At 40.5% G+C, this 24148-nt stretch overlaps 1 protein-coding gene across 11 annotated transcripts in view; it reads left to right on the top strand.

The window, feature by feature from the left end:
* The window catches only part of lrrfip1a (leucine rich repeat (in FLII) interacting protein 1a), a 57174-nt gene that overhangs the window by 23452 nt on the left and 9574 nt on the right, over nt 1-24148 (top strand). For 3 of the 11 annotated variants that reach the window (XR_003693799.1, XM_028592159.1, XM_028592158.1), the window contains exons 2-23: nt 3092-3178; nt 9709-9726; nt 9904-9975; nt 11051-11092; nt 12560-12610; nt 12846-12881; nt 13756-13809; nt 13899-13940; nt 14067-14123; nt 15055-15114; nt 16266-16349; nt 17036-17086; nt 17571-17648; nt 18521-18619; nt 19106-19132; nt 19273-19398; nt 20039-20110; nt 21038-21208; nt 22272-22364; nt 22621-22713; nt 22903-22995; nt 24004-24148. Coding sequence is in view for 2 of the 11 variants with exons in the window: in XM_028592159.1 (XP_028447960.1) it covers nt 3092-3178; nt 9709-9726; nt 9904-9975; nt 11051-11092; nt 12560-12610; nt 12846-12881; nt 13756-13809; nt 13899-13940; nt 14067-14123; nt 15055-15114; nt 16266-16349; nt 17036-17086; nt 17571-17648; nt 18521-18619; nt 19106-19132; nt 19273-19398; nt 20039-20110; nt 21038-21208; nt 22272-22364; nt 22621-22713; nt 22903-22995; nt 24004-24148 (1651 nt within the window). In the remaining 9 variants the exon portion in view is untranslated. The remainder of the gene's footprint in view (nt 1-3091; nt 3179-9708; nt 9727-9903; nt 9976-11050; nt 11093-12559; nt 12611-12845; nt 12882-13755; nt 13810-13898; nt 13941-14066; nt 14124-15054; nt 15115-16265; nt 16350-17035; nt 17087-17570; nt 17649-18520; nt 18620-19105; nt 19133-19272; nt 19399-20038; nt 20111-21037; nt 21209-22271; nt 22365-22620; nt 22714-22902; nt 22996-24003) is intronic. The other 8 variants (XR_003693801.1, XR_003693800.1, XR_003693802.1 and 5 more) reach the window with 8 other exon arrangements.

Here is a 24148-nt window from a genome sequence, read left to right as displayed (position 1 = left end):
GCAGCACCGTGCAGTGCAGCTGCTATGTGATAAAACCTGGCCTAGGTCACAGCATGATATTAACACTATTGGTGTTTTTTGTGTGACGATTACCTACAGCAGCAGCACATAGTTGAAAGTGAATATAACACTGAGGAGCCTTTAGCAGAGACACGACATTGCACAGGCCACATAACACCGTCATCAACTAACTACAGTGATCATCAGACAAGATACACCTGGAGCTGCCTGATTGGGCTAAGGTGACAATGATTGGTCAGTGACGGTGTCAGTACGTATGCTCTGTGGTCATGAATCAGGGCAGTATGTCACACTGTAACTACACAAGCAGAGGAGAGCAGACCCTTAATCAAAAATCACACACAACCGACTCACAACATCCCGCTTCGATTTACCTTTTTGATTCAATAACAATTAGTTAGATACATTTTAGTTACAATACCAACTTAATGTTTACATTAAGAATTGATGCCCAAAATGTTTTTGTTTTTTTTAAAGTACTTTTTACTAAACCAGATTAACATGACATTCATTGACAAACTACAGCACCTGTACCTTATACATCCATGGTATTAAAAAGGCACATATTAAAGGTCCAATATGTAATATTTATACTGTAATAAATCCAAAAATGACACCAATGCCTCATCAGATATTAAGGAAACATGTTAAACTGAAATACTATCTTTTCTGACAACAATGCTAATGTCAGTATTTTTTCTTTTTGAAATTTACATTCCGTGATGGAATTTATGTTTATGTTTTGATCTGTGTGTTGTTATCAACGGCCCAGTTTGACAGGCAGGCCAGGTTGCCAGATATACCTGTAAAAACATAAACCCAGCGCGCTACAGCTGTAACGGTAGTACAGCCATGAAAGCAGCAAACAAACAAACAGGATCAACGGAGATAGATTCTACATGACATAAAAAAAAGAAAACAGCATGTTTCTAACAGTTGCGTGACCAGAGACGTAACAACCCCTGGTAAATATTGGAGATGTATTTGAAAGATGGAGACAGCTTAGAGCCCAAAAGGACGCAGAGTTGGCTTATTTTCTCCTGAACAGGTAAACATTAGCTTCAGGCTAATTTATCACAGCTACTAGGGATGGGCATTTTTTGTCATTTCAACATTTGTGTACTCACATTGAATTATATAGCTAGAGTACCCGAGTTGGTTACCTTAAAAACAATTGAGACATAGCCAGTAAAGTGATCCCGACTGGTCCTGGCTAACGCCGCCATGCTAACCCTGCTAACTGTTGTCATGGCTGTTTACAGCGTGTAGCCTCTTCAGCGGCTGGAGCCGACAACGGTGAGTTATTTTAAACCACGAGAGGGGGGCTGTAAATCGGAAAGAGAGGACTGTGAGTTTGCAGTGGGTTTAGCGATTGTTGCCGTAATTCTAAGCCAATGAAGTGTGTCTGCAAGGTAGTGGTATTTTTAGGGGGCGGGGGAAACGACTCTCCAGTATTTTGAATTGGTAGTGCAGTAACTATTTTAACCGCTAGCTGCCAGTATTACACACAATATTACATATTGCACCTTTAAGTCATATTATAAATCAATTTCAGGATTTTATTATCATTATCAGATCATTTGAACAAAGATCAACATTAATTGGAGAATTATTTTAAATCACCCCTTATACAGACTTATAATAAAATGTTAAACGTAACACTTATAATACCATAATTTAATATATTTTGTGATTATAACATTGCCACTGTACTTATGCTGAATTTATTAAATGCATTTCAAGTGTTCCATGGATCAATGTCTGGTAACAATTTTAACCTGGGTGTAGTTACCGTTTAAGTGTAAGATGAAAACGTGGACTAACTGACAAGCAGATCTATAATTTGGTGTGTACTGTACTCGAATAGAGGACATGCAGCCAAATTGCTACTGCAGACGGCACACATTTGAAGTTTGAAGTACAAATTGCAGAAAAAGAGTTGAATGTTTATTCTTCTGGTTTGTGTCCTGGAGATAGAGAAGATACCTTTAGTCACTAGACATTGTTTTAGTTTTTGTCTTGCCTGGCGAGGCTATCTAGTGAGAAATAACTTAAATGTGTAGGAAAAGGACTAACTGAGTCATGACTAAAAGGTGTGTGTGTGTGTGTGTGTGTGTGTGTGTGTGTGTGTGTGTGTGTGTGTGTGTGTGTGTGTGTGTGTGTGTGTGTGTGTGTGTGTGTGTGTGTGTGTGTGTGTGTGTGTGTGTGTGTGTGTGTGTGTGTGTGTGTGTGTGTGTGTGTGTGTGTGTGTGTGTGCCTCTGAAACTAACGGTTTTCTTTGTGTGTGTCTTCCTGTTACTTCATGTCATGGTGACATTAGGGAAATGCATTAGTGCGATGGTAGGAGGGATTACAGTGACCCCGCCTAGAGGCGAACAGACTGCAACCACATAGCGTCTACCACAAAGCTAGAGGAAGGAAATGCCTACACACACACAGTCTGTAGCACACACTCATACAGTACGTGCTCTGAGAGAGGTCCTTTTAAGGGAAAGGCCGTGCTCTTGCCCGAGTTCTGAGTGGAGCAAAGGGAATGTCTGCAAATACAGAAATCTAAATGCATACACACATTTAGCCTACACATTTTTGCAACAGCATGTCTACACGGGGCTTAAGATTTTTTTTACAAGATTGCATTCTTCTAAATACTGTCCATGACATCTATTCAGAGTTTAAAGGACACTTGATATTCTGTGTTTATAACACTGGTAATCCAGTCCACTGTGTTTTTTTTCTGCTTGTTTTACTGATTTAACATGCTATAGTTTTAGAAGCACCACTTCAGTGCAACTGTAAAACCCTGCACCTTTGGTTTATGGGTCACTTTTTTTTTTCAGGATTTGAAAGTTGCTGACATGTATTGTGCACTTGCTTCCCAGCCATTAACCGCAGAGTTCACACGTCTATTAAGAACTTTGTCAAGGAACTGGACCTCTGGTCACACACACATACGTATTCAGCATTTCTAAATGTGTGCCACGTTATCCCGGCTTAATTGGCAGCTGTCTCACTTCTCTTTTTTTCTATTTTCTCTCTCTCTTCCAATTTCTTTCTTTATCTGCCCCCCCAGGCTGAGGCCAGGCTGGCAGCGAAGAGGGCAGCCAGGGCAGAGGCCAGAGAGATCCGCATGAAGGAACTGGAGAGACAGCAGAAAGAGGTATAAGTCCAGATACACTCTCACATTTAAAACTGTGATACAAGACACACCTTATGACTAACTGCCCACCGTATGACCTAGTGGCATAGGTTGGTTTGAGTTTCATCCATATATCACTTCATGTCTGAAAGAGTTTCCTATCTGTTGGGTACTTAATATCACCCCTAAACACAAACAGCTTAACATTGCGGTAGGTCAGCATATTTATATAGCGTTATTACATTCACTTTGTCACACTAGTTGCTGTTGTATGTATGCCGCATAGCTTGATAACGCATTACCCTAAATAACGGGAGGATTCCAGCAGTCTTGTTGGGACTTTGTTGTACCTAAAGCATTTCCTCTCTTAAGCTGGGACTCTTAAATCCCAGGGTCAGAGGTCACAGGTGTTAGCAGGCTGCTGTAACTGCAGCACCAAGGAGAACTGCTCGGGATTTTTCTAGCAGTCTTTTGTTGTTCACAGAAAGTGCAGAAAATATTTAAAATAGATAAAAGTCCTCAAAGAGGCTCATTTAATACTCTTTCAAGAAGGGTTTGAACCTTTTCCAGTTTCTTTGGCCAAATGAGAGAAATATTTCAAGACTTTTAATGGAAAGTGGATCTGTTCTTGAAATGACGAGGTTTTTTGCTACTCTATGCTGTTTAACTCTGTATATTTTACCCAGTTGTTCTTAACCAAACTACAACAGCTATTTACATTCTGGTATCTGTAATATTAGCTTTTGGAAGGACCGTTTTGAGTTTGGACAAATCTCCCCTATACAGTTGTTTTTATGGGCATGTATCGATATTATCGATTTCATGATATGAGACTAGATATCGTCTTATATTTTGGACATCATAATATCGTTATATTGTAAGTGTTGTGTTTTTTTGGTTTTAAATGCTGCATTACAGTAAAGTGATGTCATTTTCTGAACTTACCAGACTGTTCTAGCTGTTCTGTTATCTGCCTTTAATCCCCACATTACTTTACATTACATTACTGATGATTATTTATCTCAAGTCTAATAGTGAAAATATTTTGTCAAAGCCCAAATTGTCAAACCTACAATATCGTCGCAATATCAACATTGAGGTATTTGGTCAAGAATATCGTGATATCTGATTTTCTTCATATCACCCAGCCCTACGTAGTTAAAACTGTAGTTGAGACCTGGAGGCCTCGTGAGTGGGTGATTCCCTTCAGAAATTACTAGGCTTTCATCAGAAGGGCATGCTGTGGAAAATTAAATGTATGGTACTTTTTTTTATTTCAAATAACTAAAAGATTCAGTCGTTCCTTACCAATATTTAGTGCAAAAGTTACACATCGTAGATTATACAAAGACCAAAGAGGCCCTAAAGCTCTGGTTTGCACCCTATGCGACCAGCACCTTCAGTGCCAGTGTTGGCACCGGCAGTACATTCTGATTGTGTTGAAACAGGTGCCGAGCAGAAAAGTGTGGTTGGACTGCAGGTCACTGGTGTGTTGCTAGAGTTCTGATTTAGCACGTCTGATCTGTACCACAGGGAGCTGTGCTTTTCCTAGCTCACTTTTCTTAGTCTGGAGTAATCCCATGCACATAAACCGACTTCTGCCTCTCACCTGTCCAAATGGAACTCTAAAAGGTTGCTTATTGCTGTGTGAAACTGGAATTACATGTAACCCTGGTGGCCTTGGACTTAAATACCCCTCAACTCAGCCCTTCTTTGTAACCTAAAGGTGTTTCTTGTTGGAGAAAAGATCATAACTCTGCTAGGGGTTGGCAATATGGATAATCATAGAATGTAAAGTTTGAATATATTGAATGAAAGTCTGAATAAATTGACTGAATGTCTGAATATATTGAACGAATGGCTGAATATAGTGAATGAACCTTGTATGTGTGTGTGTGTATATATATATATATATATATATATATATATATATATATATATATATATATATATATATATATATATATATTATATCAAAATATATAGTTATGAGTCCCAACAAGGTATATGTGCGATAATCCATAAACCAGCAGCACTGGATTAAGGGTCATTGTTATTCAGCTGGTCAGGGTGTGTGTGTGTTGTGTGTGTGTGTGTGTCTACATGTGTGTGTGTGTGTGTGTGTGTGTGTGTGTGTGTGTGGATGTGTGTGTGTGGTGTGTGTGTGTGTGTGTGTCTGTGTGTGTGTGTGTGTGTGTGTGTGTGTGTGTGTGTGTGTGTGTGTGTGTGTGTGTGCATGTTTGTGCATGTTTGTGCATGTTTGCGTCCCTTAAACCCTTTAGCCGAGTTCTAAAGTAGCTTAGTGGGTTGCGTTCCTTGGTCCAGCCTACAGTTGGAGCAGTGGTTTGTTGTTACCGTGTTGACATGAGCAATGGGTCGCTGCACTCTCAACCGCCGCCAAAACTTTTGGATGTTTTCTCACACACTGAAGACAGGACTTAAGGGTGGATTATCGTCTGTATAGCAGCAAACAGGAACCGTGTGGTTGCCTTCGTTGTTCTGATCTCAAATCCCAGTGCTCCATCGCGCCGTAATCCTGCCTACATGACCAGCCGTAGTCTTACCTACTGACTGCTGAAGGATGCAACCTGTCCTGGTCCCCTGAGGGCAGCAGGACGGCTGGGCGTCGGGTGGCAGGGAGGGGGCTAAGGGCTGCCCTCACCGGGCGCCCAAGAACCCCTCCGATCAAGAAGGGGAACTCGGTGAGTTGAATAGAAAGCATGTGAGCTGATTGTGTAACTTTTTGCCTTGCTCACCTGCTAATTGGGTGTCCAGACTTGTAATTGGAGATAAGTAAGCAGACCCAGATCCCTCCAGTCGGTTGGTGATCTGATCTGCACTATACTTTGATCTTTTTTTGCATCATTATGGTCTTGCACGTCTCAATTCTCACATATTATGATTGTCAGTAAAAGTGGAAAACGACATGTCTATATTTTGTTTTTTAAATTGGTGGCATCTTTTGTGACTAGATGTCGAAGGTCAAGACTGAGGGAAAAGTCCAAGCTCATGTAGCTCAGAAAGTTGCTATGGATTCATTTTGGATAGCTATTGTACTAATAATGCAGGAATAATGTGAAATTGGTACATTACATTGTTCTTGTACTTTTGACACCGTAATGCATCACCCCACCATTCATGGTAAGATTTTACAAATAAGTCAGACCTCTACATCTCAATGTCACCTGCTTGGACGTGTGGATGACTTTGTTTTCATGACTAGACAAGGTGCAGCAAATGGCAGAGCTATGCAGAGCTAGCCAGTGTGGGGACATGAACTTTCATCTCGACTGAACCTGAAAATAGAGAGGGCAAGTGGCCATACTCCCATTGATTATCTGACAGTGCTGTTGTTCCTGAAGTGATGCACTGGACAAAAAGGTCAGCTATGAGTCGTCATCATCTGAAAGCCAGAATTACAAAGCAGCCAATCCACGTATTGGGCAAGCATACAGGGGAGACAGTGGTTGAGTGGTAGGAAATCTGGATTAAAGTGCTGAACCGTTGGGATGGAAAGTGCAGCAGTAAGGGGCAGTCAGTTCAACTAGTTGTGACATTACAGTTAAAGGGCAGATGTCGTCACTGTATGAAGCTGATTGTGGTCGTGGCCGTTGTTCTTGTAAACAATGTGTCCGTGTCTGTCACCAGTCACATTGGTAAAAAGAACAAAGCACGAGACGGCTACAGAATTACTGAAACACAGTAGTCTCATTTCGACCCCACGTTCTAGGGTCTTCTTAATCAACTAAAAGCCTATTGTTGTCTTTGTTTACACCGCGGTCTAAAAAAACGTGAAAATTAGGTAAATTAGTGCGCTTATGTACAGTAACGTGTAACATGACGGGATGAGGGCTGCTGGTAGTCGCAGGAGTAAACAACCCTGTAGTTTACTGTGCCCGCCCGTTTCAGTGTTTTAGACCGTTAGCTCTGAGAAACCATAAAAAATGGTTTTATTTCTCTCATTTACAGCATCTCTCTCTCTCTCTCTCTCTCTCTCTCTCTCTCTCTCTCTTTCTTTCTTTCTTTCTTTCTTTCTTTCTTTCTTTCTTTCTCTCTCTCTCTCTCTCTCTCTCTCTCTCTCTCTCTCTCTCTCTCTCTCTCTCTCTCATGGTGATGAATTAATACTAGAGTAGCCTACTTCCTTGTTTACTGCTGCACAGGTATGAATGAAATCCAAAGGAGAAGAATCAAACTAAAAAGCATCTCCACAGAATCATCTGAGCATTTGATGGTTATTTATTTGTGCTTTAAAATGCAACCGCTGTGAAAACACTCCATCAGTCGAGTAGGAAAGCCTACAGCAAAGCCCAAATTCACTTTTAATGTTATCAAACAAAGAGAAATGTTCTCCCCTTATCCTAAAATGGTCACAAAGCGATAGGAGTATTTCCTTATTTTATAAATGAAACAGCTGTGCTGTGTTTGTTTGATCAGTCAGCGACGGTAATCCCTGCATATCCCCACCCCAAGGTTCCTGTACTTTTTTAGGACTTTTGGGGGGTTAAAAAGTAGAGTTGTTCCGATAGCAGTGTGGGTATCGGCGAGTCTAGCACCTATCCGATACCAAATTGTCTTATGATTTATCAGCTCATTTACGCTTTACAGGAACAACAACACGTGTCACTTGGTCACAGAGATGACAAAGAATTGAGATGGCTCACTCGTTATCTTATTTCATCATCGGCTCTGGGATAAAAGGAACCCAGTGTCCTAATTCCATGATGAAAGTAGCCAACGAAGCAATATTTTACACTGTAATATCCCACCAGTAAAAATGTAAGACCAGGCATAGCAAAGGGGAATACAAAGGAGGATGAACTGCAGCGGCAAACTTTGGAATCCGCATTCCATCAATGGGATAAATTCTACAAAGACAACCCAAAAGCGCCAAAGATAACTGACAAACAAAGTCAAATTCATTATTCAGGAAGACCAACCACTGTCGTTTGTTGAAAACGTGGGATTTTGCCACCTAATGGAGCATTTGGAGCCATGGTACAGTTTGCCAGATCGCAAATATATCTCCGAAACTGCCCTCTCCAAAGTATACGATTTAATGTAAGCTACAAGGTATGCAGGCTTCTGTTTCACACGGTCATTGTAATTATTTTTGAAGGTTTAGTTTTTGAGTTGCTGTTGCACTACACTTTTATACGGTTACTGTTCTATTTAAAACGTCTTATTTATTTACTGTATTGTGGCTGTACTGCATTTTCTTTAAATAATTTTTTAAAGGAATCGTTTATTCCTAGATTATTTATCTAAAGTTCTTTTTTCAGTTATGACGGACTCTCAAGAAATAGTTTGGCACATAACCCCCCGTAAAACCACCACATGCAATTTTTACACTTAGGTTTTTGTAGCGATTAAATAAACAAAATACAACATGTTAGTAGGGCTGCCACCTCTTAGTCGATTAGTCGACTAATCGGTCGTTTTGGTCTTAGTCGACTAAGATTTCTTTAGTCAATTAGTCATTTTTTATGCTTATTCATGCTTAATTACTTATTTCCAAGAAACTTCTGAGCACATTTATGGTAAACACAAGATTTAAAATGGTGCTTTTGCAGGATTAATTGTGGAGAAATTCAGTTTTACAGATGGTTAATTAACTACATTTATATTGTGCTTTTCTAGTCTTAACCACCTCTCAAAGCGCATAGCTCTGTCAATTAAATCAACTAATCGATTAGTCGACTAAATCGTATAAGTGTTAGTCGACTAAGAATTTCTTTAGTCGAGGACAGCCCTACATGTTAGAGGATAGTTTCACAATTATTCTAGTCAGTCTTAAAACAACAGTGAAGTGGCCATATCAACATTTTTACGTGTTTAGTTTTTTGCCTACTGTAATTATTCCTTCTGCCTATACTGGAGGACCTTGGATTTTGTCCCCCATCAGGGATCTTTTATTTGGTAATGGTAATTAAAAGATATTGTTCATATGGGCACCTGTAGTAAGACTTAAAAATGTAAACCTTTTCTTGACCCAGTGAGCTTTAGAGGTGCTGGTAGGCTGATTTACGTTTGGACTATGTTTATGCTAAGCTAACTGGCTGCTGGCTGTAGCTTCATAATTCACAGACATAAGAGTGTTATCAATTTTCCCATTTGAACTTTCTGTAAAAAAAAAAAAAAGAGAACGAGTATTTCCCAAAATGTCAAGCTGTTACTTTAATGGACAACATAATAAGAGTATTTAGGTTCTGGTGGTTAATAATCACGTTCTTTGAATGTGATCACAGCTTAGCAGGCTCCTTTGTTGGATATTTTCTGGCACAGCTTTCTGCCACTGATACCAACCTAAAGGAACCATGGGAAAATGCCTGGTAACCCAGTCTCATAGGACCTCCGCCAATCTCCAGTGAACTCTGTGTGTTCTTGAGTCAGTTACTATCGGTCCTGATGTGCAGCAGAGTACTTCACATTCCTGAGCACCCCTCATTAGCAGAAACCTGCCTCGTGTCTTTATCTGTTTATTTTTTCTCCCTCTTTCATGTTTGATATCCTCCAATCTGTCTCCCCTACCTCTCATCGGTGTTGGTGTGTAGATCTTTCAGGTGCAGAAGGTAGGCCTCCTCTTGCTCATTTCCACCTCGGACATCATTTGATATAAGCATGCTTTTGCAATTATTCAAGGCGTATGCTTCAAATTGTAACCAAAAAAAAAAGAATGGGCGTCTGTTACCTATGTTCTGTTTTCTGAACTGTTTTTTTTCTTGCCCTGATTTCCTGTCTCTTCTTAGAAATATTATGGCTTGAACACCAAAATAGATGACCGAGCGGACAGCAAATGGGGAGATATTGAACAATGGATGGTACAGTTTCTGTGCTGTGATGACTACCACTAAAAATATACATCCCTTTTATACTAAATACTACGCATGCGTCTCTCTGCCCCCTGTACATACTTTGAAGCTTTTTTTCCTGTTGTTTAGTCTGTTGGAAGCTTTTGCAGAGTGCCGAGTCTGCCTTTGAATTCCAGATTATTTCTGTTAAGCCTTTTTTTACAAAATAACGGATTACAAAGAATCAAAGCTTGGCCATTAATGATAATCCACTTATTCAAAGGAGCAGGGTGCCCGTTTGGCTTTGAGTCAGCCTGACCATCTGCCCCATTGGTGTGAGACTGCATGGGATTTACTGTGTTGATTTGACCACTTTAGTCACTTGGTTTGAATTGTCCCAGACCATCAGGAGTTTGTAACACAGCATGAGGATACTTATAGTGTATGTGTGACTTGTAACTTGACTAACTGTGGTGTTTTTTGTTTTTGTTTACTAAAGTAATTAATTTTAAGTAAATCACATAACTGTATGTTGCAATTTGAGGTGACAGTGTTTGTGCAACATGGGTGTCTCAGTTCAGTAGTTAGTTGGTTGGATTACTGGCTCAGAGTGATGGTTTGAAGAACATGCATGCTTGATTCTGTAAACAAGTGTGCACTTCTCTATCAAGTAAAACCTGATCTGGATTTGTTTAATTCAGGCATTGTACAAATGTGTTGAAATGAACCAAAAACCAGCCAATGTATCCTCTTTGTTTGCTTACATTGTGGTGTCCAATTTTGTCTGCATGTCTTCATTGCTACCAAATATTATCATATCACCCGATTGAATGTATGACTATCCTGGCCCAAATGACCACAGTATACCACAAATATCATGATCCTAAAATTAAAACCTGTTTTGAGTGAGTTTCAAACAATCGTTTTGGCTGGAATGAAAACATGCAGTTTGTTCTTGGAGTGGACACCACAGTGAAGACTGAAGTCATTTTGTAGCTCCCTCATCCATCTGTCTCGTTGATCTTTGACATCTCTCTCCGTCTTCTTCACCCTTCACCTCCTCTCTTCTCCATCTGCACCCCTCCCCTCGCCCTGCCTCATCCAGGAGGACAGTGAGAGATACTCACGTTCTTCACGGATACAAACGGTTTGTAGCTCTCGCGCTGTTTCCATCTCCTCATGCCTTTCCTCTGCAATCGTGTCCTCCACCACTCATAAAATATTACATGAAATACATGAAAATGTCTTGGGAGACCACAGGGAGCAGGCTATTATGTGGGGTTAGCCTCAGGTCCATAGATCCATGGCAAAACTTTGTCCATCGTTATCTCTAGTCTTGATAAATTCAGAGTTATGTACATTTCCACAACACTAATTCCATAAGTGCAAAGTTTTTAATGTTGCAAACAAAACCCTGCACACTGTCTGACTTGCATAGAAACATTTATTAGCAATGTTTCAGTAATAGACCTTCATGAGGCAAATGAGAATGCACTAATAGCATTCTCCACATGCAGTAAAGCATTCATAGGCCTGTCCAAACATCAATTTACTATACATGGAGATGGAAAACATACAACACTATATAGTAGCAATCATAAAAGTGCCCCAAAAAGCATAGATGGATTTCTATATTATGAATGCTTAAAACCTAAAGGCTAAACTGCAGTCATCAATAGATATATTCCCAAATACTGCAGGTTACGTTTGCATCAATACATAAATGGAAAACTCCGTAATACACACAACAAGAAAGCCTCACAAAAATCCAAAAGGCAAACACTTAATCGCTGTATATGTTAAAGAGCAATAATTATATTAACCATTAGCCATAGATTACTCGTCCCTCTCCTACGCACCTGTCTCATAAAATGGATGTTTGACGTTTTTCTGTTCAAAGGTTTTAATGTTAAAGTTTAGCTGCAAGTGATGAGTTTCATTTGACATTGATTTAAAAAAAAAAAAAAAAAAAAAAAAAGGGCAAGTAGAAGTGACTGGAGTTAGTGTTGTTAACAACAGTATTTGAGTTAAAAAGAGAACCTATGCTGAGTAAAAGAAAAAAGAGATCACTATTCTGGATTTACTATGTACAGGACAGGCACATTATTCTATATGGTACAGGCAATTCCACCCTTAACCTTAAATAATGAATTGATTTTTTATTTTTTATTTTACCTGTCCTTTAGTAGCTACTAGCCTTAGCTAGCTACGCTAACAGACTCTGTGTGTACCATATCTGCTGTAATATAAAGCCCTGAAGTAAATCAGTAATTTTGAGATGTGATGTTTCATGATTTCTTTGCCATTGCTTTTTTTTTCTTCTTTTTTTCCTTTGGTTTTCCACAAGAGAATTTCTGTAAATGGCTTTTATTTTTTCTCATCTCAATAAAAACAAAGCCCACCTTAAACACCTGTCAGATCTTTATCGTTGTCAGGAGGAAATGCTGTTCATTGAACCACGTTGCAGCAGGACACGTCCTGTCACGGTCCACTGACTGTTCACTCTCATTGTTGACGTTTAAATCTCACACACACACACACACACACACACACACACACTGACCATTTTCCAAACCCTAACCATCCATTTCCATCTGTCCACTCTCTCACACAGCTCTCAGACGATGATGAGCGGATGTCAGTGGGAAGCCGGGGCAGCGTCCGGGTCAGTATCACTCAAACAGCACATGCATTCACTATCCAAAGGCTTTCTTTAAATCTGTGTTTTCCCTTTTTAAATATTATCAAATACCTTGTTGCGTTTTGATTCACCAAGATGTACCTGTCCTCTTGAACCTTTTGGTTACGTGGAGGCAGTGTGTCTGTCTACTGTAACCTAACAAGGTGCTGTTGGTGTGGTGGCACATGTTGATGATGATGATGATGTGTCTTTTGCACAGTCGGATCTTGATGCAGTTGGGGCTTATGGTGGAGGGGTAAGGGTTGTATTCTTGGAAGATGCCCTGTGCATGAGTCTTTAACCCCGCTACCTGAACATGTGTTGTGTGAATGAGTTGTCGTTTGACTAACAGCTGGTTCAGAGAGCTCAAAGCATGGAGTAAATCTAGGAAGTCTTATCCTTGTGATGAAATTACTGTAGACATGGGGTTTCCATAGAAGGAATCCGAGATCCGAATCCTCTGCATATCTCTTTTTTTATAATTTAATTTTTCTTAATTGAGTTTTATATTCTGTTCATTGAATGCACGTGTGAAAGTGTGTCAAAGTCTTATAATTGTATAGGTTGTAACTATAGAGGGACATTTATGATACATGTACTGTGGCACTATGTAGGAATCAATACACGAAAGTGGACTAACTTGAGTTGTTTCATGTGATCCTATCAAGTTGTCATGTTCGGCCATGTACTTGTTTTTGCCGTTGTGAAGGAACATTGACTGCCTTGGAGTCGGTTAGGTTTAAATTTTCACAAAAAGAACACTGTGTTATAGAGCTTTCATGCTCCAACCAAAACACAGCCCGCACTATTTTAGGCTCTGTTATGTTTCCAAATGTTAAGTGCCATTTCTTCTGTGCTCTGTAATGTGGAAAAAATTCTTGATACTAGTCATTCTCATGGCCGTACGAGATCCAGGATAGGTTTATTAGCGGAATCGGTTGGTTTTGTCAAATAACTTCATGTTAACACACTTTTTGTATGCTCTTTACCAGTCTGGTCAGTGTGTTGCTCGTTATTTTTTTTCTATTAACAGTAACAGTAATGATAATGTTGTTACTGTAGAGAAGTGAGAAGAGAATTGTCCAGATAGAGTGCTTTCACTGTTCTGCCTCTCTTTCTCTCACTCTAAGGACTCCTCGCCACATAAGAAGTCAAAGAAAAAGAAGAAACATAAGCACAAAGATGTATGTAAAAGCTCAACCTGTAAATGCACGAGTGGCCCACACAGAAATGGCCTCCCGTGTTTCTCACAGTTTGTGTTCTTTATTCGCAGAGGAACGGCTGTGATGATGAGTACAGTGTAATATCCAGCAGGGTTAGTAGCTGTGTGCTGTGAACTGATTGTACAGACGTTTGCACTTGGTCTGTTGTGGAATGTACGCTGGCAAATGTCTAGACGACCTGTCACTCATGAGCCCACTCTTTTTTCTCATGCTGTCAGAGCTCCCGACTCAGTGATGAAAGCAGAGTGTCTCGCTCCTCCAGGCTTGACCTAATGGTGCGTGTTGTTGCCCCCTCTCAACCTTGTACTGTAGCTGTCCAAAGCATTATATAGCTTAACTTTCACTTTGCTGAACCAGATACAACTGCATTGTGTTGAGGGCAAACCGTTCTTTTGACACTATAGTGCAGAGTGTAACTTTGCTTTGATGTTGGAGGCAGAAATCTCGTTTATTTAGAGGCAAACTGCAGTAGGTGAAGCCAAAAAAAAAACATCCGTATATCACAGTATATTCTTGTGCACTGGTTTGTGCACAAGAATTCAATCTCCAGGGGCAAATGAACAGGACTTGCCTATGGAAGGCAGCAATATGCCATAGATAGAAGCCTGCTTGAATTAAAACAAGATGAGCAACTGGCAGCATTAAATGACGGAGGGGGGGCTGCTTATAAGTCCATATAAATAAAGCTCCCTTGCCTTGCTTAAACATAGAGTATAAAATAATAAATGGCTGAGACATTTTCATTACATTTCAATTTCATTTCATTTGTGTAGAAGGAAGAACCGAAACTGCTCAACACAAATGATGTAACGTTTTATTTAAAAAGCCTCTGGAGGCTTGTGCTAATCTTACATGGCTCGATAACCTGGTTCTTCTATTTGACCTAATTATTTCTTATATATATATATAGGACATGGCAAACCATGTCCTATATATATAGCAAGGTGTGTGTGTGTGTGTGTGTACACACACACACACACACACACACACACACACACATACATACAACACACACACACACACACACACACACACACACACACACACACACACAGTATAATATAGTGTACCAGCATGTGATGTGTCAATAAGTTGAAGCTGGGTGATGCTGAACCAGAGCTGTGTGCTGTCAGATGGATGTGTTGAGACATTGAGTGTTTGAGGGCTTGGTGTTTGATGGTGTCCCCTGTGCTCCCCATCCCTCAGAGCTCCAGACTAAGTGATGACACCCGGGTGTCCCGGGCCTCCAGATTAGACCTGCAGCCGGTGGGTGGCACTGCACCGAAGACTGTGTTTTTTTTTTTCTTCTCATGCCACTAACGGCCTTTGGTGGACACGTCCCTTACTGTCTAAAGTTGTGTTCATTAACAAAATGTGTTGTAATGTCCGCTTGCTTACGCCCTGTAAAAGTTTTGTTTATTTTTATTGAAATATCATTTTTCTTAAGGCGTGTAGTGTGCTGCTAAACATTTTTTAATCAAGATTCCTGTGTTATACTAAAGAATATATGGAGGTGCATGTTTTGTGTCTTTTCTACAAGACTTCCTCATTGTTGTCGAGTCTTTGTGCTGTATATTCCCAGAGATGTCTAGTCACAGTGGAGACAGTACTGTGGCTTGTTTTAGAAAATCATTTTGCATTGAGGTGTGGGTCGCAACAATCTTCGCTATGTCAGTTCAGCCATTTGGCAAGCATGCTGATTGCCTATGTGTTCTGTGTATTAAAAACAAGCTACAGTCATGACTTCCAGAGATGAAGGACAGGTGTAGGGCTGTACCCAATAGTTCAAAGCTTTATTTATAACGTTGACATTCAAATTCTAAATCAAGATTTGAATGCTGTCATGCCATTCTGTTTAAACCCGGTATTTCACCACAGTTTCAGATAAAGATTAGGCTACATTAATATTGATATGGTAGAAATAAAATCCACTGGTTGCTTAGGATAGTTTCTGACTTGTGATCCAAACATTTCCAATAATTCCAGAGCATTAAGTCTAAAAAGACATTTTATTAAAAAAAGATGGATGTAATCACTTCCAAAATTCACAACGTTACCCCATGCACCTGTATTAACAGAGGTGTCTAGCAGCAATCTAGCAGCACTGCAAATTCTCTTTATATCCATTCACGAATTGAGTTTTTCTTATTTTATTTTTATTTATTTTTTGGGGTGATGTTGTATGAAGTATGACGACAGACATTAAACGCTTCATTCGAAAACCTCCATAGAAGCTCAGAATGTACAAAAATGCCATTCGGTACAGCCCTGGTCAGGTGCAAGTTACACTTTGGGTCAAGAGTTGGGCGACTATTTCAAAAATGTTCTGAACTTTCTATCCTTTTTCCTCAATCCCATCTCCCTCCTCCTCTTGGCTTGTTTTCTCTCGCTTTTTTCTTCCTCTTATCTCATTCCAGGCGTCTTATGCTTCCTCTGACTTGTACGGCTTCAATGGTCTGTCCACTTCCAGAAAACCAGGTTCAGCTTTCAATGGTTACCAGGTCTGTACACAGACAAATGCCCGACAGACACATATGTGTGTGATGTAAACGCTTGCAGGGAAAAGAAACCTGCATACAATGTTGTTGCTGCTCTGTAGCTGCTAGACCTCCCACCTCTCTGTGGAGAGGCACAAGACAAAAGAGAATGTCTCCACGAGAACAATTCAAGTTCAATTATCGTTCATTCTCGTGTTCTCACAACCTGCTCCAAGCTGCTGCCTTCTAAACCTCATCCGTACTCCCGACTTCATCCTCTGTTACAGTTCAGCAGGCCACTCAGTCAGATCACCCAGCAGTTCTATCGTAGGGTCTGTTCCATTGATTTCCAGCTTACCTTTTACCCACCATAACTTCCACGCAGTGTTAAATAACACCGCTATTTATCCTTCACTTACAGCAGCGTTCTTAAAAACATCTGAAGCTGAGCTTGTCTGTCTTTAGAGGAAATCATTTGACCATTAAGTTCGAGGGCTTTCAGTGAAATGCCTCATCACTTTTTAAATTCACTTTGCATTGATGTCAGTCACTGTGCACTTCAATTCTGAATGGAGCCACATATCAGGCACTAAAGGCAGGGTGTGTTTTTTGTCATTGAGTAGTAAAGCATGTCATTGTGTGTTAACAAGGCTGAAGCATGAGCATACGGCTTACCCTGTATGTGTTTGTGTGACGCGTCACATGTGCAGAGCGCCTTGTATGAAGACTGCAGTGGGTCCCCGCGAGTCTCCAGCTCTCATGTAAGACTTCCTTTGAGTCGTGGCCTTGTTGGTTGGTTTGACGCACCAGAGAGTGACCTGGTCCGTGTGGAAAGTGGTTTCTGTTCCTGTCTTGATCATATTGACCGTTATAGCAAGAGTGCATATAAGTTCAGTGTGAACTTGAGTCTAGTGTGAGAAAATGGAATGTGCCGTGTGTGAAGTTTGCTTTAGTTTTGCTCTCGCATGAGCAACGCCTTCACCGAACTTCACCTTGAGTGTTTTTTTTTTTTGCTGCTGCTGCATGGGAGTTGTTTTGGAATTAAATGTAATTTGATTTTAATTTCTGTGAGCTGTTAAAAATGGGATTCAGATGTACATTTTACATTAAGTAGATTTTGATTAAGGCATCAGTCCCGTTGAGCATGCAGCTGCTACTAGTACTATGAGCGTGAGTATGTGCATGCTTAGGTTTGTGTTGGTCCCCAGGTGCAGACAGAAACATAACGCTGTGTTTTCTCTACAGCCTCTAGAGTACACTAGTTATCGCAGCTCCGGCTCCAGAGTTTCCTCCAGGGCCGGTTCGGCCCGCGCCAGCCCAGTGGTGAGCCATTGCCCCCCCCAACCGCCAGACACCCTGCTAATAACCCCGGGTTTAAATCCTACATGATGATCTGTGATAGGGCTGCACTATATGAGGAAAATATGCGATAACGTTGTTGAATATTGCGATAACATCACATTTTAAATAAATAAAACCGATATTAAAGTTTACTCAGTTCTGCCTTTCTGCTGCTTTCAGTATTCTGCTTAAATACATCAAACTACTTGTTAAACAATAAACAAAAAAATTTAAAATAATAAAAATGTATTGTGCAGCCCTACTTTGTAACCACAAGTCTATGACTGCACTTACTGAACTAACTTATGAAAGACATAACAGCCATCATGCACTTACACTACAGCATTTGGTTTATGATTTACGGTTTGATTTCGAGACATCATTAGACTGTGTTCATTCTGGATGTTATGGTGACTCAGACTTGGCATGGTTTGAAGAATTTGGAAACGTTTGAAACATTGTGCACTGTGTGCGCAGTACAAGCAGGTATTTCCTGGTGGACCTGTATGGTGCAGTCGTTACAGGATGTTAATGTTTTGTTGATGTTAATATTAATGTTTTAGTCAGTGAGCCATGAATTGAAGCTCAGAAAAGCATTGAACTCCCTGCAAGTTACTCATGTTAAGACACTCCCATTAATGCCTGAAAAATTACCATGGAATGCAAGTCTGCGGAGTGTGTATTCATCAATCCAGCTTCCAGTTTTAGACAGAAGTTTTAAAATGTTTGTTTGTTTTTGGGATTTAGATATCCAACTTCTTCATATGCTTTTCTTAACATGAATTCCTCAAAGTGTTGACCTGCTCTGTTTGGCTTCTTTGTTGTTGTGTTCTGCCCTCTGGTGGCCGATGCAGGACAACTGCAGCTCTGTTGCCAGTTTTTTGAGGAGTGCGGCCAATAGCAGTGGCCTCCACCGAGACCTGGACGATGTTACTATTCCTGACTTTTCTGATGTGAGTCGCCTTGCACCCGCACGAGGCCGAGCCTGTGATGTGAGCAGAGTTCTGCTTGGTTGCTCTTTTTTTTTTGCCACCAGTCCTTCTTTTTTGTGCACTTCACCCCACAAGGAGGGCTGATTGTGCGCTGTGTTTGTATCAGAGATCAATGTGTGTGTTGACTGTGTGTGTGTGGAAACCGAAGATGGCCTCTAGTTTGAAGTGTATTTTTTAACACATGATCTGTTATGGGTTACAATGTCAGACTGGTGTTATGTTTTGGTCATTGTAACTTCTGCTGGAGTTTTGACGCCTCCCCTACTAACTGTTTGCACGGTGTTGTATATCAAAACAAACTTGTGCCTTTTCTCAATATGTTCATTCAGCGGCTGTAGTGAGGTTTTTGGAACTTCCTTCCTTTCCTCCTCAGTTGATCTTCTCGGCCCTGTGGCCTCCACATCACCCTCGGTTTGACCTGACTCTTTATTTCATTTGTCTCAACAGGTGGAGGACAGAGATTATCTGGAGAAGGTGAGTGGCTCACGTCACCAGATGCTGTGTATTTTGTAACTCAAGATGCATCAGTTAATAAAGAAAAAGAAGTGGAAGTGTTGGTATGTATTTAGTTTGTGTGCTAAAGAATACTAAAAATGGATGTTCTTCTTCCTCAGGGATCTCGAGCAGCTTCTGCTTTAACAGCAGCAACCCTCACCTCCTTAGGCGGGACGTCCTCGCGGAGAGGAAGCGGCGAGACGGCTATAACTCTAGATGCAGAGACGTCTATACAAGAAATCAAGGTAAAGCTCAAGACGTCTAGCGTCCTACAAACAGAAGGGACATTTCCTTGTGGATTGTGGTTTTCGTTGGGTATCATACAGGGTTATGGGATCATAAAATCATCACAAAAACAAGACTTTATTTGCACAATAATGCAGACAATAAAGAACGTGAGCCAGGTTATGCTTACAAATGTACATCTCAGACATATGATGTGTGTATTATATGGACAATTAACTTACACATGTAACATTGTAACCAATTGTCAGTCATATAGTTAACATCACATTTTCAGCTTCAACTAGAAGTATTCAGTGTAGAAAAAAGTAATAGTCATTTTTCTACCCAGACCTGCTTCATTAAGCCACAAGACATGATGGAGCACGAGTCTCCCATTGTAGAAAAACTAGATCTTACTCTTGTACTCTAAGACGTTACACTAAACATGGAAGTGAGTACATGCCACAGACAGACTAAGGGGACTTTTCTTTGATCTAAGGAATGTTCTCCTATGAAGTTCCTTGCCATCCGTGCCATTTTCCTTCTTTCCACAAACACTTGTTGTTGTTCTCCTTGGCCGGTTACCAAACTTTGTCCGTCCCGTACTCTGACGCTGTCCCTCTGCGCTTCTCTGCTCACTGCTGCTACACTCTTCACCAGGAGATTCATGAACTGAAGGATCAGATTCTAGATGTGGAAACCAAGTACACGCAGAACCTAAAAGAAGTCAAGGTATAAGCCCGAGACCCTCCCAACTCCAGGCTCACTATTAACTAATAAGTTTGGTGTCTAACTTTCTCTGGTTATTTTGGAGTTGTTACTCCTACAGTGGGTTAAATATGCAGTAATATATGCAACCAACTCACTGTTATATTACCCAAAGGGCACAGTGCATACAGTAGTTGTGGATTCTGTGTTCTAAGACTCTAGATCCTCTAAAGATCAACAAACCAACTGACAATGTGATAACTGAAGGCTTTTAAATGGAGACTGAAACAGAGAAACACCCATTCAAATTGACAGAATAATGTGATGCCCAAATGCCGTGCCAGCATTATTTCTCATTGCTCTTCCACTGGGCAGATGTTTTCTTACTTTAACTGTTGATCTAACTGGCATAGTTGCACCTGCATGCTGTGTGTGTGTGTGCGCGCGCCTTTTCATTCAGGTGTGTGTGTGTTGTATTTATTGACTTACATTTCCACTTACAATGTTTTACAGTTGTGAGATACATAATAGTATACTGACTTCTATATACCTCCTTCCTCCTTGCATTGCCTGATTCTTTGCCAGCTGCATCCATCTCTTACTCCAGTCATATAGACCGAATCACTGTGATGTTGCGCTAACACAAAAATCCCTTCATCCCGTCATTTTCTTTAGTCTGTGGCCCAAAAGGTACATTATCTCTCCAAGCTAACGTTAGTCAGTGTTTAGATATGAAAGCATCAAACATTCATTTTAGATGAATGAGATGTGAGTATATCCAGCTGTTCCTTTTCCCCGTTTGCTCAGCGCCGGGGTTTTCTACCCGGAAATTATTGTAAACAAAGTACGGAAGGAGGAGGAAAGCATGACTCTGCAGTACTGTTTAAGAACATGCTATATCTGAGCCAGCACCTGTTGTATTCTTCTATTCCCTATATGTCATGACATTAGGATGTATTGGTAGAAGTGGAGGAGAAGTATCGTAAGGCCATGGTGTCCAACGCCCAGTTGGACAACGAGAAGAACAACCTGATGTACCAGGTGGACACGCTCAAAGACTCGCTCATGGAGCTGGAGGAACTGCTGTCTGAGTCGCGCCGTGGATATGAGGAGAAAGTCAAGGTACAGCAGGCTAACACGCAGTCAAGAGACTTTCAAACGGAGAGTGTTATAGAACTAAGGCATATATGGTTTGTTTTACAGTAGAAAGTAAATCTAGAAATTGTAGGATACCTCTCCTTCTTCAATGCCAGTACAGTTTAAAACAATGCTGGCACCCTGGAAGTAACACACCTCACAGGAGCTCCTTGCTAGTGTGAAGTTTTGCAGTTATTAATTTACGTAAGCTGGTTTTCACAACATCTCAGCTGTCTTTATGGAGCACCCCTCCATTCTGCAGAGGCCTCTAACATTCAAAGTATATGGAATTTGGTTTAAAGGGTGTATTGTGGAAGGAGGAAAGAAGAGAGACTTTTCTTTGATAATCTGCCGTCCACAAAGCCATTACAAAAAAAAAAAAAAAAAAATGCAGAGACTTTAAACTTGTATGCAGAGAACTTGTAGTTTATAAAGCTTTAACGTCCTAAATTCAAAGGATAATTTGAATGTGGTCACACAGGCACTACAACAGTTTCTATTTGGCAGTTAGATTTGAAGTCCTTCATGTTAAGAGTTTCCTACAACCCTTAAATGCATCAAGTGTTTTGACAAGGTCTCAAAACACTTTTCTTATAGAAGACATGAGAGGATAAATGATCAACTGTAAGGTGAAGCTGGACAAAATAGAGCTCACATTACACCAAAGTAGAGCTCACGTTACACCAAAGTAGAGCTCACGTTACACCAAAGTAGAGCTCGCATTTTAGTTAAATCAGTTAATATTGTTAATCCAACACACAGTTAATGCTCAGTTTGACTCTACAACTTCACAAATGCAATAAAACATTATATTGATAAATAAGGACATGCAATAGATGTGCAATATATCTGCCAAATGGTGACTTCAACGCACAAAACTCAGTTCTCAGACTGACAGCTGTTCTGTTCTGACAGGATCAGGTTAAGACATTGCACTTGACAGCGATGGACTAAGCTTTCCTGTAATATTTTTTATGTGTATGAGATAGATGTTCATAATGAAAACAAAGGGGTTATTGGTTGTCAAGCTGTCTCTTGTTCCTCACAGGAATACGAGCGAGAGAAACATGCCCACTCTGTGCTTCAGTTCCAGTTCAATGAAATGAAAGAGACGCTAAAACAAAGTGAAGAGCTGCTCAACGTGAGTATTTGTCCTCCAGTGTGAATGTGTGTCACTAAGACTGGGAGGTGCGGAAATGGAGCCTCCCATTGGTTTAAAAGACAGAAATTAAGAAGAGAGACTGGCAGCCTTTTACGCAATTTGTCCCTTAGTAAGGCAGCATATCCCCCACATGCATTTCACAGCTTTCTTTTTTTCACAAACTGTATATATGCATGCACTGTTTTTGCTTTCTCTCTCTACATCTCAGACTTGATTTCCTTTTCCTGCTGTTTAGGACATCCGTCAGCTGCGTATGAAACAGGAAGGTTTTGTTAGAGAAATATCTGACCTGCAGGAAACGGTGGAGTGGAAGGATAAAAAGATTGGGGTACGGCCTGGGAGCCCTGGTCCAGCAGTTTTGTGTTTCATTAACTTTATCACATTCAGCATTTGCTTTTGCTTAATTCAGTATCTCTTTTGCATGAAACTGAATGCCAGCTTTTTACTTTCACTTCTTTTCACCTCTTGTACACTTTCCCCTTTCTTTCTTACTCTGCCACTTGGGGGCTCTGCTCAGGCCTTAGAGCGACAGAAAGAATACACAGATGCAATCCGAATTGAGCGAGATGAGCTCAGAGAAGAGGTGGTGCAGCTGAGAGACATTTTGAAGGTACTCAGTCTAGGGCTGCACGATTATGGCCAAAATAATAATCATGATTATTTTGATCAATATTGAGATCACGATTATTTGTTGATTTTAACCAGAACAAATTTTATTGTCACATAGGCTAATTATAACTGCTTTCACATCCATATTGTGCTACATTCCTGCTAATACATCCATATTGTGCTATATTCCTGCTATTACATCCATATTGTGCTATATTCCTGCTATTACATCCATATTGTGCTATATTCCTGCTATTACATCCATATTGTGCTACATTCCTCCTTTTGTTGAAGAATACTATGAAGGAGTATGCCATTTCAGCTGTTGTGCGACCGCTTTCCACACATGCGCGTTTGCCGTGAAAGGATACAGGCGATGCAATTTTCTGTTCACGTTAACGACGTATGTTAAAATCCCGGTATCTACCGGACAAAATAGCAACTCTGTTTTTGGTGCCTCATTACGGTGCCACTTAAATGTCTGTGTTGCACTCTGATGCTCCAAAACAGACGTTGGAGGCAACAGAAACATCGCTGCATGTCACGCTAGTAAACCCTAATAACAAGTTACACAGCAGCCTCTAACCTAGCCTACCGTTAGCTACAGCAGTAACTGGATTAAACACGGTTTGATTAATTATGCAGCCCTAACTCAGTCAGTGTAAGAATGCTTATTTCAGCCTGATGTGTCAAGTTGTGAGTAGCAAATGTAAAACTCTAAAGTGTGAAAATAAAGTTTTGAATATTGTTGTCGCAGTAATTAAAGCTTAAAAAGTAATCGGATCCTGGTTTATTGAAGGTAGAGAGTAATAACCAGTGTTTTTGGATTTAAAAATGACCGTTATAGATGGATAGATGGATAGATGGGTAGATAGATAGATAGATAGATAGATAGATAGATAGATAGATATCTATCTATCTATCTATCTATCTATATCTCATTTTCATTGGAACTTATTTTCAAGGTGTGTAATCTATGGAGCTAATGTTTGACTTTTTATTCTTCTAGAAACATGGAATAGTATTGGGACCTGATCTAAACGTCAATGGAGAGGTTGGTGAGGCAGAAGTGGACGGGTCCCCCAGTGCAGACGCTGCTTCCCAATCGGCTCAGGATTCACACGCTTCCCCAGCGGAGGGGAACAGCATGCTGG

This window comes from Perca flavescens, chromosome 11 (assembly GCF_004354835.1).
Source record: "Perca flavescens isolate YP-PL-M2 chromosome 11, PFLA_1.0, whole genome shotgun sequence".
NCBI classification, from domain to species: Eukaryota; Metazoa; Chordata; class Actinopteri; order Perciformes; family Percidae; genus Perca; species Perca flavescens.
The sequence above is the reverse complement of the archived record's forward strand: the minus strand, read 5'-3'. Positions and strand labels throughout refer to the sequence as shown.